At 35.6% G+C, this 15360-nt stretch overlaps 1 protein-coding gene across 8 annotated transcripts in view; it reads left to right on the top strand.

The window, feature by feature from the left end:
* LOC6645680 (rab11 family-interacting protein 4B) overlaps positions 1–15360 on the top strand; it is a 54962-nt gene that overhangs the window by 34341 nt on the left and 5261 nt on the right. For 2 of the 8 annotated variants that reach the window (XM_002068137.4, XM_015177799.3), the window contains exon 1: positions 12892–13858. The exons of 5 other annotated variants lie outside the window; for them this stretch is intronic. In XM_002068137.4, coding sequence (XP_002068173.2) covers positions 13013–13858 — 846 coding nt within the window. In that variant the 5' untranslated portion in view covers positions 12892–13012. Of the gene's footprint in view, positions 1–12891; positions 13859–14270; positions 14304–15360 lie in introns of those variants that run through there. One more of the 8 variants, XM_023177545.2, reaches the window with a different exon arrangement.

Below are 15360 nucleotides of genomic sequence, written 5' to 3' on the forward strand. Positions count from 1 at the left end.
TGTTGATGTAGACATTTCCAATAGGGTTGATATGGAGTACTCCTGTCAGCAGACACACCTGTTTTTCATTTATAATTTACAACCTTTTTTTGTTTATATTTTAAGAGGGAGAATTTCCACATGCCGCGCACCGTTTGCCGTGTTCAATTTGAAAAGATTACCAAATTTTTAAACATTTTTAATGAGCCCTCCCCCCCCCCCCCCCAAAAAAAAAAACAACTAAAGTCTTAACTCTGGATGGATGGATGGATGAATGTGGCAACTTTGTTCAAGTGATCCGCAAAATGTCGTCATCAAGTTGCAAGAGGCAAAAGATATACCATTCCACTCCACTCCACTCCACTCCACTTATGCATAAAATGTAACCCAAAAAAATATACAAAAAATACAGTAGAAAGAGATCTCTGACAATTGAACAAATTGCAATTGCCATTGTTTTGTGGGTTTTGTGTGTGTGTGTGTGTGTGTTGTTTTTTCTGTTTTAGGTTGCTAACCAAATATGCCTACAGTTATAATTGCATAAGTGCAACGCCATAGAAGAAGATGTTTATCATTAACCACTGGGAAGAGATGTCAAGATCCGCAAGATCTACATATTTCGATATCTGTCGTCTCTTTTTTCAAACTCTTATGCAACGCTAACTTCTCCTACTCCTCCTTCTCCTCTACCTCCACCTCCTATCAGCGCTCTGATTCGTATTTCCAGTTAGTTTTCAGTTCAACTCTTAAGCCAACTAACCTTAGCTAATTAAACGGGTCAATTTTCACAGACTTTGCTTTCCGATAGTGAGAAAGAGTGGACGCCGAAGAAAGGTGCAAAGAAAATGGGGTGAAAATGAATTAGAATTTTCTTTTCTATTTCGTTTACCTGCCCAGGTGCGTACAGGTGAAAATCACACTCACCCACTTGTGGGCATTGGGCCAAGGGGGGAAAGTTTTTCTTTCGTTTTGGCCAACTACGGAATAATGGTACAGTTTGTCAAATAAACTAAGCCAAAGTCTATAAATAGACATGGCAAAAAAAAAAAAAAACAATTTACCATTCCAAAACGTCTCATCAAAGTCTCAGTCTTTAAATACTTAATGCGCTTTGCTGGTTTGGTCTACTTTAAGGCGCATTTGCATTAATTATGATAATTGCAACGTTTATGCTTCAATTCGTCATGTTGTGCCATGTTATTCCCTCCCTCTCCCCCACCCCCTGCCCCACTCTAATACACTTTGTCTTTGTGTGTTTGTGTGTGTGGGTCTTCATTTTTGCCTTTCTAGGTCAGCGTCATAATTTGGGTTAAAATAAAATCGATTTTCGTTTATGGTTTTTGTTATTTTTTTTTTATACTTTTCACTGCTGTTTGCGTTTTTTTTTTGTTTTATGTTGTGTGAGGTCTTAATGTGGGCGGAAAATTGTTTAATCAATAAGCCAAATACATAGCAGACAGTAGACAACAGACAGAGCAGGTGAAAGAAATGACAAAAGGTGACTGCTAACCGCGTTTTTTTTTCTTTTAGATATTGATGGATCGATCAATGAATGTTACATTACGGTAGTTTGCGATTATATTATGTATGTACGAGACACAAACACATATTCATACCTATGTGTATGTTGTGGGGGCGGCGATCTATAAATCTGGGAACCTTTTTTTATTTTGGATTTCACTTTGCTCATTCAAATCGACTAGTACAAGTAAAGCCGAGGGAGGGAGAGGGCGACTAATAATGGGAAAATGTCCCATCAATGGAAGATTTCCACAGATATACTTTGGCATACTTGCATAAACATATCTATTATATGTACATAAGTCTATCCATTCTTAGTCACTTATCAAGTTGTAGTTCTAGTTTCTACAACTATTTTCTGTCTTTTATCAATTTCTTACCTTAGTTTCCTTTGACTTCACTACATTTTTTACTCCTTGCTAAGATTTTTATATAGTTTTTCTTCGTTTACATTTTCCTTTCTAGCATTTAAGTTTCCATTTTTTATTTGATTGTTGTTATTTCTGGTTTATTGACCTTTTCTCATCAGTTTAATTCCTTTGCCGTTCACCTGCAGTTTACACTGGCCACGTACTACTTAGTTGGCTTTTATTTAACTGGGTATTTGGCCAAGAACCCGGCCCTCCTTGCATTTTCAATTGGTCTTTGCTTTGGTCTAGCTTCCTTTTAGAGTTCATTGACATTGCATTCACTTGGAAGTTGTGGCTTTCCTTAGTTTATCTAACTTTATAATTGTCTCATTGTTATGTACTACTTTTTACATACATATATATTAATCTATTCACATTTCCCTTATGTGCTCATTCGCTTTTTTTGTCTTCTATTTGAAAACGAACAATGGCTTAATCGAGAGCGTATATATATAGTAGATAGTAGATATGTATATCTAGAATTTTTATCAGAATGAGCGAGACAGGAAAGTGCCAAAATGAGCGCACCACCTGCACACCGAGAAACCCAAGCAAACCACACCACACCAATGTGGAAAAGAGGGTGGGTGGGAACTCAACACAAGAATTGGCCATATTCCCACACAGAAACAGGCGTGTCTCCTCGAAATCCTACGCCTTGTGTTCGTTTATTACGTCATGCTTCCGAGTCTCTCAATTCGTATCTACTTAATGTTAGTTACAATATCTCAGTCATTTTGATTTTGGCTCTCTTTCGGTTTGCTTCTTTTGGTTTTGTTTTGTTTACTTTGTTGTGTTTTTTGCACAAGGTTGAACAAGGCAAACGGGGCGTTACATTAATGGGTAACTAGTTGAGTTCAGTTTGGAGTCGGGCTTAGTTATGGCGTCGATGCGATGCCTGCACTTGCTAGGCGCCAGTTTTGGCTCTATACAACAACAATTTATTATAAATAATGAGACAGTTGGCGTTGGAGAGTTAACAATTACGGCCTACGTGCGTTGCCGCTGTTGTTGCCTTTTGGGCAAATCAACTTGAACTTTTGGCATTTTGGCAAAAAGAAAAATGTGTAGACAGAGATTGCACAGGAGTTTCAAACTTCAAATTAACTTTTTCCGACTTTAATCTCCTTCTTCTGTTTAACTAAACTACGTCTGCAACAGTTTTCACTTTTCAACATCGGATGTACATTATATAAGGGAAAATTGGTGACCCCGATGCAGAGTATTGTAGCATCGGGATTACCATTTTAGCAAGGGCATACTTAAATTAATGAAATCGTTGCTTCAATAATATATTCCTTACCACTAACACTTGATGGAGCATAAATTGCTTAATATAGGATCGACACCAAAGAAATTGCTGCCTATTGTATTACATAAAACTAGAACTAGTTCTTTTCATCTTTGATTAAGAGTTTTGTTTCTTTTTCTTGCCGTGTTGCCACGTTGCCAAAACAAGACTCTTCGCCCGTCGCCACAGCAACAACTATAAACAATTGTAAACACTCCTCCTTCTCTATACCTAATTTCTGACTTCTTGAGTTTTGAACCAAACAAATAGCACACACACACACACACACACAAATGTGTGTATGTATGTACATAAACTCAGACTGCAAATGAAGGGTGAGGGTTAGATCCAAATACAAACAAATGACCGCTGACAATGTGTTAAATACACACATATGTACGAGTATTTGCAATTTGGCTAGCTACTTGGCTATTCGACAATCGACTATTGACATTTTATTAGTTTTAGGGGGTGTTTTTTTTTCTTCTTTGTTTCATTGTTTCTTAGCCAGGTGTTTAATATAAATATTGACCGAGTATTTGGCTAATTGTAGGCAAACAGAGGAAACAGTATTCCTGTGAATACAATACAAATGCAAATAATATTGAAGATGTTGAAAATGTTGCCGACATAACAAACAAAAGTGTGCACTCTACATCCATATGTATATAAAGTTTATATGTTTTGTATCAACAAAAGATTGTAGGCCATTAAATGGCTAAATACATTTGTAAAGAATTATCAAGATATGAGCCTGAGTGTGTTTTTTTAGCTTATTGATAGCGAATGTTAAGAAAATGTTGAACTTACATTTATTATTGGCTGTTTACCTTTGGTTTATTCAGTATTTAAGTCCCCCATTCCAGCCCTAACATTTGGAACTAGTTACTTTACAACAGCGATCAATAAGTTCTTATAAATTATGAAAAAACAACCGATTAATCAAATAATTTACACTTCAAAATTTTAAACTTTGATGGGCTTCTTTGTGTGAAAATCTGAGTTCACTATCATTATTTTAAGTGAAAAAAACGATGTTATAATTTCTAGCTGAATTTTGATTAGGAACTAGTTCGCCTAATGTTAGTTATATTTTTATGTCCAGTCCAGTTTTTTGGTTTATCGACAAAAATATACGATATTTTTTTTTAGAAGGGCCTTATTATTTTTCTGACTTACTTATTTTAGTTCATGTTAGTATTAGGATTTTTTTTAAATCGGTCTTCTGATCGTAGAGCTTAGCGCATCTTTTATGTGTTGACCATTTTTAAATAGTTAGGCTCACACCTATTAATCTGGCCACAAGTGTACGAACTAGATAGAAATTAACAATCAATATGAGCAAAATAATGAAATTTCATTGAATTTAACAATAAATAAGAAATATTACTCGCTAATTGGTGCAACTTATTCCCCGCCCACCGATCTGATTTCTTTTGTGGAATTGTTTCCAAAAGTTGCTCAAATGAAATGATTCTCTGTCTTTTCTCTGCCTTCGACAATTTTTCCCTTTAGCTGCTGCTGCTAAGTCGCATTAGTCGCGTTTTTGTTGTTGTTGGGTGTTAGGTTAGGCGACAGGGGACGGGGGAATCTCCAAAGAAACAAGTCGGGCCCCAACAACAGTAGCGGCGGCGGCAACAACGACGACGACGTCAGCGTCACTGCCGACGTCGCGGTGGCAGCGTTTTTGCGGCTGGTTCGCCTCTGCTTTTGGGCTCCCTCAGCTAGTTCGTTTGCCTCAGATTGCATTTAACTCTTGCCGCGTGCACAACGACAATGAAAACGAACTGAAAAGTGTGTGGCACGGTAACGCGGGAATAACGTTGTTGTTGTCGTTGTCTCTGTGTGTGTGTGTGTGTGTTGTTTTCGGGAGGTTCGGCATAGCTGGCCGCTCTCTCGAAGCCGCCGCCGCCGTCGTCGTCGCTCACCGCTTGCTCCACACCTCGTTTCGCGTTTTTCCTTTGTGTGTTTTATTTATTTTTCTTTTTTTTTTTTGTTGCCGTTTTCGTGTGGAAAATGCAAATGCAATTGGCAATTGTTGCAGCTGCCACTGCTCGTTGTCGTCGTAGTCGTAGCCCTCTTTGTTGTCGTTGTGTCTGGTGGGTGCCCAAAATAATTTGCAACTAAATAATGCAAAGCAACATTAACAACAGCAACAACCAAGAACAAACCCCGAAAAAAAGCAAAACCTATGAAAAAAAGTGTAAATTTAATTGAACTTTTTTTTTTTTATCATTGTAAAGCAAAAATTCTGTTTGTGACTTAAGTTTTTATCGATTTCCTTGACTTTGTTATCAGTTTTACCGGCCGCCAGTCAGGTGGTTCGTGCCCCCTGCCCGTCACCCCATTACCTTACCTGTATGTGATTATTCAACTGTGTGTGAAACAAAACAAACTCTTACGCTCTCCAAATTATCAGACGAGTAATCAAAGAAATTATAATGCTTACACATTGCCACTAGCCACTAAATCCCCCCCTCGGGGTGTGTTAAATACACACATAAATACATCCATATCTACATATGTATATATTGACTGATTGATCTCAAAATTTAATAGAAATATGCGGTTGAATAATGTGCAAGACAACAACAGCAACAACAAAATGAAATGTGGCAGACAAATTTGATAAATGATTATTGAAAAATGTTTAAGAGTTCACTAGGAAAATGTAAGAAATTATCAATGAAATTAAAAGGCAGACTTAAATTAAAATGTTGAACCATATATTTTCCTTAAAAAAAAAAAAGGTTAGCGATTATAATGACAAATTAAGTGTTAGATCATGGTCTTGAACTGATTTAACAGATATATGCTCAAAAAGCAAGTCAGTTGTTGAAATTCTTGTAAAATGAAGACTATGTATATACAGAGAAAGCCAGAGTATAGAGAATATTAAGTTAAGAAAGAGATCTATAGCTGGGAGAATTTTAAATGATAAGAGTATTCAAACGATTTCAAGCTAAAAGCACATTCTGAACCTTTGAACCATTACGAACTAAATGATCTATTTATGTAATGAATAGATGATTATATTATATTATATATAGGGGATAAAAAGATAAAAGGACTTTAAAATATTGATATTTATTATGAAAATCCTAATTGAAAAGTATATAACTTGGCGAAGATATTGGTTAAATGGGAGCAATCTGGGAGTACCAGGAGATGGAATATTCTTGATGTTATCTTCAAGTTAAGAATTATAACTAAAGATCAGCCAGAAGCATTCTAATTGACTGTTTTAAAGGCTTAATTTAAAGTCTGTTTTAAAACTAATACTTTGGTTTTGCCCCTTTCACGCTTTATGAAAATAAATAAAATTTGAGGGAAATTTCAAGTTCATTTCAACGATTTTTCTGTTTTTTATTCTCTTAATTTTTTCCCTAACCCCCTCGCTTTGTGTGTGAGTAGATTTTTTCGTTCTCTGTATACCGTTAATTTTTGTTAGCAATGCTATAGCAAGTCAATTAGTAGACATATAAATCTAACGGAACGGAATGGTCAGAGAATAGAATGAGATGGCTTATATAAAGAAAGAGACCTAAACACAGACAGACAGTGCGAGGAGAAAGACTGAAAAACCGGAACTGGAAACTAAAAAGAAAAACCAATAAGCAAAAGGTCGGTTTTCCAAGTAGCCATGAGATGGAGAAGGGGTAGGTGGAGGAAGAACAGTGAAATGAATAACAAAAATCTGTTGATGACATCATGCGTGTATAAGGGAGCGAGGGACCGTTACATGCATAGGGTATATGGCAAAAGAAGGGTATATCATTTCTAACCACACAATGAGTGAGTAAAAATTATTGCAAATTCCGATTTTTGTGGATTTTTTGCTTAAACTTTTTAAATTAATAGACTGTAAAAAGCTTACAACCGAATTGTCCAACAGTCAAAAAGTCGAATATCAATCTTCAAGTTGCATATTTTCTTTTTAGTCAATGCTAGGTATCTTAAATTTGATTCACCCGCTGATTATTGAATTCCTCATATGCATATAGTTTTGGTATTTATAAGGTTCGTGTCCCCGCTTATTCACTTACGCTTTTATTAGGCTATGTGTATGTAAATACGATGAGGATGAAGATGAGGGTGTGGGTTGGGGTGAGCGTGAGGGAGGGCAATGAGGCTTCGGGGCTGAGCGAAATTCCTCATAATTATGCGTTGTCGTTTATGAGAAGAACCACAAGCGTAGGGAAGAGCCATGGCGATGGCGAGGTTGGAATGTGCTCCACAGTGGCCAACCCCATGAGAGCCTCACATATGGCGAAAAAACACAAAATTTGTTGATTGAATTGCCGCCAACAGATGCCGAGGCCGAGGAGAAGAAGACAGGGGCAATCGTGAAAGAGAGAGAGAATGAGAGGACGGTAGGGATCGAGGGGACCCCGAAAAAATAAAGAGCAAAGATCTTTTGTTTGTTGATTATATTACTTATTTTGTTCCTATTTTTAAAGATCTCTTATTCTCTTCTATCTCTCTCTCTCTCTCTCTCTCTTTAACTCGTACAAACAGCATTTGGCTCTCTCTCTCTCTCTCTGAGAGTTCTCTGATACTATATAGTTATGGTGCCCCTGAATTTCAGTTTCTGATTTGGATGCGGATTCAGTTTATTCGTTTTACTTTATTCAGTTTACTTTTTGCGTTTCGCGCGTTTCGCTCAGTCGGTATTTTAAATATTACAATTGTTTTTCTTTAAAATTTTTCCGGAATTTTCAGTTTTTCAATTTTTAGTGTTTGTGTTGTTGCTTTTATTTTTTGTGCAGTGCACAAAAGTTCAATGGAAATCAAAAATTTTCCACATAATTAGCTTTTTTGTATACATTGACCAAGTCATGGGCAAAAATGAAATGAAAATTCCCTCTACAAAATGATTTTACACAATTTTCCAAAAATTTTCTTTCCTTTTCTTGTTGCTGTTCAGTTTTGTATGTTGCATGAAATACAAGAAAAAGAAAACAAAACAAAAAAACGGAGCATAAAAATTTGCATTTAATGAGTTTTGTTGAGGCGTTTGGCTGCCACACCCACCCAGCCCCTCTGTCCGCCCCTGCTCCCTTACTCCTGCTCACTCTATATAGCTACTCCTACCCTATAGGCAATTGTATGCAAATTAATTTTTTCCTTTTTCGTTTTTCAAAGAGCTAATGATATTTTCTATCCTCTTCTCTCCCCTTCATCCCACCCCCGTGAAACATATGAAGCAGCAAATTGTTGAAAGATATGAAAACGGCAAGAAAGAAATAAAGACAACTAAATAAAAATATATGCCCAGTAGCTGACAAACAAGAAAAGGAAAGTCTGCTCTAGGTATAGAAACAGAGTGAGGAGGAATCAGGGTAGTGGCGGGGTGCTAGGGGAAGTTCATTAAGAAGAAAATTTGTATTTGTTGCTTTAGATTCAATTTCGGTTTTTTGTGTGTCGGTTTGTTGTTGTAATTAATTGTTGTTGCCCAGTAAATTGCCTTTTGGCATCGAGTCACTAGGCTCATTTCCCTGTGGCTCTAGGTTAGTATTTATGTTCGTTATTTGGTTTAACTTTCCGTTGGCAATTGCTACAGTTGACTAATGAAAATATATTACTGAAACTACTTGATTTGATTGTTAACTGAAAGGAAGATCAATTTGACCAAATATATATATTACCTTCATATTAATGACCTAATAGAATGGTGTATTAGTAGAACTAGTTTCCATCCAATGGATATTTGTGCTTCCTCAGTGAAGTCTTTGTGAAAATGTCTTTTGGAAACTAAATGCTTATCATTTGCATTTCGCCTATGACTAGACTAATGATTCATTTTCTAATCTGTTACCTTCCCTATACTATGTGCGATTAATGTGATAATTAATGCAGTTGCTCTCTAATTCGACAACATGACTAGAACTAGTTGTAATTTTTGTTCAGACTCTTAGTTCCCATCTTCAAGTTATTCCAGTTCAATGATAACTATTGAGTTAAAATAGAACCAAAATTTCCTATAGCTTATTCAAATCTAATTACAAGCTCATTCAAATTACTTTGTATATGAATTTTTTCAATTTTATTTCTTGCCACACATTCATCCTAAATATTATCAATTATTTGTCGTGATGTTTAACCTTTGTTTAGCTTTGACAAGGGCATCGTTGTGTCTACTTTACATATATTTATATGTACATATGTATGTATATAAATACTATATAGTCTAAACTTGATAAGTACTGGAAGTAAATGGATCCAGCTTGTTTTGTTTCTTTGTCGAGCTCTTACAGCAATGCATAAGCGCAAATTGAGACTGAATTACGAAAGAGAATTTCTTTCTGGACATGCAAAATGGGCATCAAAGTAAGATGGAAGAATAGAATCGCGTATAAAAATAGTTATACATAATTGTTTGCCTTGAAGACTTGAACAAAATCATTATACGCTCTGCTGACTTAAGACAATTAACGGCGAGAGATAGAGAGAGAGAGAGACTCAGAACAGCTAGTAAGAGCCAGCGAGAGTCAAGTCTCTTAACTTGGCCAGTGATTACCAAACACACACACACACACACACACACTCACTCGGATAGTTTACTTCTTGCCAATTGCATTTTGGCGAAAATTATGCAAAAAACAACCAACAACAAGGTGAGAGAGATCACTGTGACAGCAAACAGCTGTCGGTTAGGTCTGCCCGTCCTTCCGTCCGTGCCTTTGTCCGTCCGTCCGTCCGTTCCTCCATCGGTTTGTCCGTCCATCAGTCCGTTCGTCAGTTGGTCTGACAGCAGCGCGCCTACATCAAATGTTGGGAAATGAGGTTAGCGCATGTTTTGTTTTAATTTCTGTTCTTAGTTCTCTTGTTAAAGTAGCAACAGAAAAGAAGAGGAAGAAAAAAGGGCTTATGAGTGGGCGGCAAAACAGGAATGAGGTTAGTTAGCCTTACCAGAAACTGGAACAAAAATGCTCAAGACGAATGAAAGAAAGCAACAACTTGGTAATTGGTCTTTAATCACTTACTTAGAAAAAAAAAAAAAATAGAACACTATTCACCAAGACATAGAAACACACCGGAAGTTCACTTTCAAGTGCTAAAGTCTTTTACAAAACTATTTAATGCCATTATATTTAGTAGATATAATGAATATGTTGGTTTTTATATTCTTGCCGATTATATGCGGTTCCAAAATGACAAATGAAAAAGTAGATCTTTCTTTAGTAAGAAACTATCTTTATAGTTGCAAAGGTTATTGACTCAAAACAAAAAGAGACTTTAAAGCAAATTATTTAGATTTATCTTTCTAAAATCTTCAAAAAAGCTTTAGTCAAAGACTTCTAAGAAAAAAAAAACACCAAAACAAGGCGATTTAAATCGAAAATTGAATCCTTTTCTTAGTAAAAGAGTCTTATTGTATAGTTAAGATTATGGCTATATTGATTAATGGAATTTATGTGTGAGGTCTCAACTTTAAATCATCATCTTTATCAGGATTTGAAGGCTATAAAACTTCTTAGTTAATGCCTTCTTTCTTTCCATCTTTGCTCTTTTTTTCTATGCGGTTTTCTGTGTACCTATCTTTTTGGTCTTCCAATGACCACAAATTCATTGATCTATGGCTCACATTTTGTCAATGAAGCAAAACGACAACAGCAGCAGCAACAACAACAACAACAACTTTCACCATTTAACTTGTTTTGCTGTCTTCTTTAGATTTTCAACTGATGAAAATTGAAAGTAAAAACTTGAAAAACAAACAACGAAAAAAAAACAAATGTCAAGCCAAAAAAAAAAAAATAATCTATCAACATATCTTACGAGACAGACAGACACAAACTCCAAGTGTATATATATACATATATGTATGAGATTTTAATGCTCACGTTTTTTGAATTCAAGCTAATGAGCCAGTCAGTCAGTCAGTCAGTTGAGAAGGAGGTCATTGGCAGCCATAAAAAGAACTCTAAGGTCCTCTATTTTTGGGTTGGGGATTCAAAAATATGCACATACCTATGCGAAATGTTTTTAGGGTATTTAGCTAGTCGATACGAATATTGCTCTTATGAAATTCTTGTCTTTTGAGCTCATCATTTAGTCAAAGTTGTTCTTAGATTTTTGCAGTAAATAAATTTAAATGAATTCTGACAAGCGGACCGGGCGGCCACTTAAACCCCAATTCGACATGAGCAATTGTGCAGAATTGTGTGTACCACCCTCTCCTCCTCACTCTCTCGCTCTCTCTCTCACTCTCTCTCCGTCTCGTTCTATATGATTTTGTTGTGGCAGATCTCTCTACTATAAATACTGAATCATGCGAATTTATTATGAACAATTTTGAGGCAAACAACAAATTTTCAAAGACATAAAGCATGACACATTTTTCCACTGTCATTTTTTGAATTGAATCATCATCATCATCTTAAGATTCATCATCACGTTCATCAGCATGATGATGATGGTAATGATGATGATGATGACGATCGGCGGCAATGTTAGCAAAAGGAAGAAATATTTCCCAAAAAGAAAAATAAGCAAAAAAGAACACGATGTAGACCTGGGGCTAGATTATGCAAGAATTGCATGCTCCACTACACAGAATGGAATAGTATTAAGACTAGAAAGAGAGAGAGAGAGAGAGGGGGAAAGAGAGACTTGAAGACTGCCTTCTTTTAGGTTTTTCTTCATCTTTATCTACACGAAGTTCATCAATTCAAGAAGTAGGAAATTAAACTCAGTCGTGTAGAAATGACGCAGCAGCACCAGAGGAAGATGAGGAGAAAAACTTGCTTCTTTTGTTTGCATTTCCTGCACATGAAATAATACTTCCAAAGCCATTTGCCATTTGCCATTTTCTTTTTCCATTCTTACTCTCTCATTCTTTTCTTCTTCTGTTGTTGCATTAGCTCATTCTTTCATTGTAATATCACAGTGTGAAGCTAAAAAGAAAAGAAAAAAAACTCTTATTGGATTACCTTTCAATTTGTTAAGAATTTAGATTGAAATCTTATTTTGAATACTCTAGCCAAATGGCATATTCGTTTTGTGGTCAGGTACTTTTTACCTGATCATGAGTATAAATCATGCTTGATTAGCATGTTCAATATGGTTTTAATCTTCTATATACTATATAGTATCGAACAACTATAATTAATAGCTTATATATTAAGTAGTTTAATAGATGGACAAATGTTTCATGGGTTATTTAAAATGATCATTTCATTCCTATACTTAATTTGGGCTTAAATAGCATTAACTGGCATGTTTTTACCTAAAGGGTATACAAAAATGCGCTGCATGCGTTTTTTCTTCTTTTCTTTTTGCCCTTTGCTATTTGTGGAATGAATAATAAAAGTTTTGTTTATTGTTAAATCTGTTGTTGCTGGGTTCAAAGGTTCAAGAAACTCATTTGGATGTGGTTAAGGGGAGAGAAAGAATATGCAAAAAGTATTTTCCAAGTGAATTCTTTTGTTTCATGGAGATGTGTGAGATCGAACAGCAGTCGAGAAATGATTGGAAAATCAATATCAACTTATATTTATAAATATTTCTATAATTTAGTCAAACTTAAAAAAAAATGCATCGCAAAGTACCCAATAAATTGTCTGAGTCTGAATGAGAGACAAACAACAACAAATTAAAACAAAACAAAAAAAAAATAAAAACAACATCCCATTAAAAATGTGCCTTGAAAAGTAAAGACATAAAATACAAAACGGTCTTCCTACAACCAAAAATAAATAAATAAAGTGTTAAAATCGTTACGCCCTCACAAGTGCCACGCCTACAGAAGAAATAACAACGAATTGGAAAAGAAAAAATTAACAACAAATTGTTAACAGGAATAATCATGAGTAGTCAACCTGCCAGCCAGCCCGATAGCATTGACTTAGCCTATGATATGTGGGCGGGTCAATTCGAATTTGTCGGACCAGCAACAATTAAAAACAATGCTCTAAATAATAATAATAATGCAAACAATAATAATAACACCAACAACAACAATAACAATAGCAACAATATAATTAATAACAATATCAATAATAGTGTTAAATTCGGTGCAAATCGTAAACTTTCCACTGATAGTCTAGAGGATTTGAATTTAAATTTCAATACCAGTTCCACCCAAAATCCACTGAGTAATCCCTACAGTTTGGGAGTGACTGCTGGTGGTGGTGGTGGTTGCTTTGATGGCTTTGCCTTTGGCAAGCAACCCATATTAATCGATCAAGAAACATTTCTGAGTCTCAATCCGGCGGATTTTGAGGATATAGTGCCATCACAATCGGAGCCCAGTTCATTGGTGTTTATTGACAATAAATTGGAATCATCATCGAATCTTTTAATTGAACCGAACAACAACAATATTAATAATAATAATAATAATAATAGCAATTGTAATAATAATAATAATAATAGTAATCATAAAATCTACAATTTGGAAACGTTAACCAGTAAATGCAATAACAAAACCAACAATACAAATACAAACGGTTTCAAATTGGAGAATTTGAAAAATTTCAAAAACAAACTACTCTGTGATTTCGAAGAGAACAGCAACGCCAGCAACGGCAATAGCAACGGAAACGGAAACCCAAGTGTTGGCAGTGTTGGCGTCGTTGGCCTATTGGACGGAACTGGCCCTAAAATGAGCGGGGCATTGAGTGCCGAGATTTGCGATAATCTCAATGAGCAAGTAAGCACAACAATTCCATCCGTCCGTCCCTCTCCTGCCATTCCTCTCATCTGAATATTGTATGCCATAATTGCATTAACAGGTCAATTTTGCCAAAGGGGTAAAGTTCATAGTGCATTTGAGTGGGTGGAACAGCACTTTACCCACTCTTCCCACCCTACAGGTGGCCATATACAAAACACAACCGTAAACAAGCATTGCATGACATTAAGTCTATCCCCGAAACCCTAACCCAACCCACCCACAACCCACTCTCTATATGGTTATAGCTTTCACCTTCTATAGTATATAGCATGTCAATAATGTCCATTTTCCAGTTTGCTATAAATAAGCCACAGTTGAATGTCGTTGGGGTTAGTCGAAGTTTGCTTTCTGTTTGAGGGATACCATTCTAAAAGTGTTTTATTCAATATAGAAAACCGAGAATATGTTGGAGACCAACGATGTGAGTGTTTTTCCATAATCGACCAAATCGATTTTCTTGAAGAAAAGTGTTGGTTAATCAAGAAATAAGTGTAGACACTCACTAGTGACTCATCAACTGTGCCAGTGTTGGTAATTTATTCCCTAGAATTCATTTGGCCAAATCGCTCTTATGCCAAATGTTTGTTTACACATTTCCTTGACATGTTTTCACCTTTTCACCCAAAATAGAATAGAAGATACATAAATTAAAAATCTTAAAGACTTTGTTTCTTTTTTTTGTCTCTCTGTCTTTCTTTCTGCTCTTTCTTCCTCTCTTTTCATTTGGCAAATTGCAAACATCTGCTTCACTTTAAACAAATATAATTTATGGTTTTTATTTTTCATTTGTTGCGTCAAATGAGATCAGCGGCCAAAAAAATTAAACGAAATAATAAATTAGTCCAAGAAAAACAGAAAAAATATAAGAAAGAAAAACATTAGAAATGAATAGAACCAAGAAAAGAAAAGAAAAGAAAACTAAAAACAAAATTGATGATTAACGTTCGGAAGCGACGGAAATGTGTCAACGAAAGTAAGTCCATAATATACAAGAAAGAAAGAGAGAGAGAGAGAGAGAGAGAGAGAGCGAAAGAGACAGAGAAATGCTTAAGTAAACCACATACTTATAGTAAATCTATTTTTGGTCTAGATGACAGTCTGTCCAGCCAAAGGTCTTAAATTTCTAATGCTAAGGCGATTGCTCTAGTTAGGGGTCAAGTTATAGACAGCAATTTGACATGCACTGGAAATCATGATGCAATTTTCTTGGATATCAATTAAATATATATATAATATATAATATAGACAGAAGGAGATAATATTTTATGCAATTTTAATTGGCCTTCCCCTTTTCTCGCACACACACACACACACACTTTGATAATCTTCAATGAGGGGCGTCCTCAATTTGAACTATTTGAGATTCTTTCAACACTTTGCTTATCTTGGAGGTCACTTTATAATTCATCCGCTGCTTCTTCACTCTCCATTTGAGGCTAGTCCGCCTAAGCGATAAGCCCTTAAAAACGGATGCTCGA

Source organism: Drosophila willistoni, assembly GCF_018902025.1.
Source record: "Drosophila willistoni isolate 14030-0811.24 chromosome XR unlocalized genomic scaffold, UCI_dwil_1.1 Seg143, whole genome shotgun sequence".
NCBI classification, from domain to species: Eukaryota; Metazoa; Arthropoda; class Insecta; order Diptera; family Drosophilidae; genus Drosophila; species Drosophila willistoni.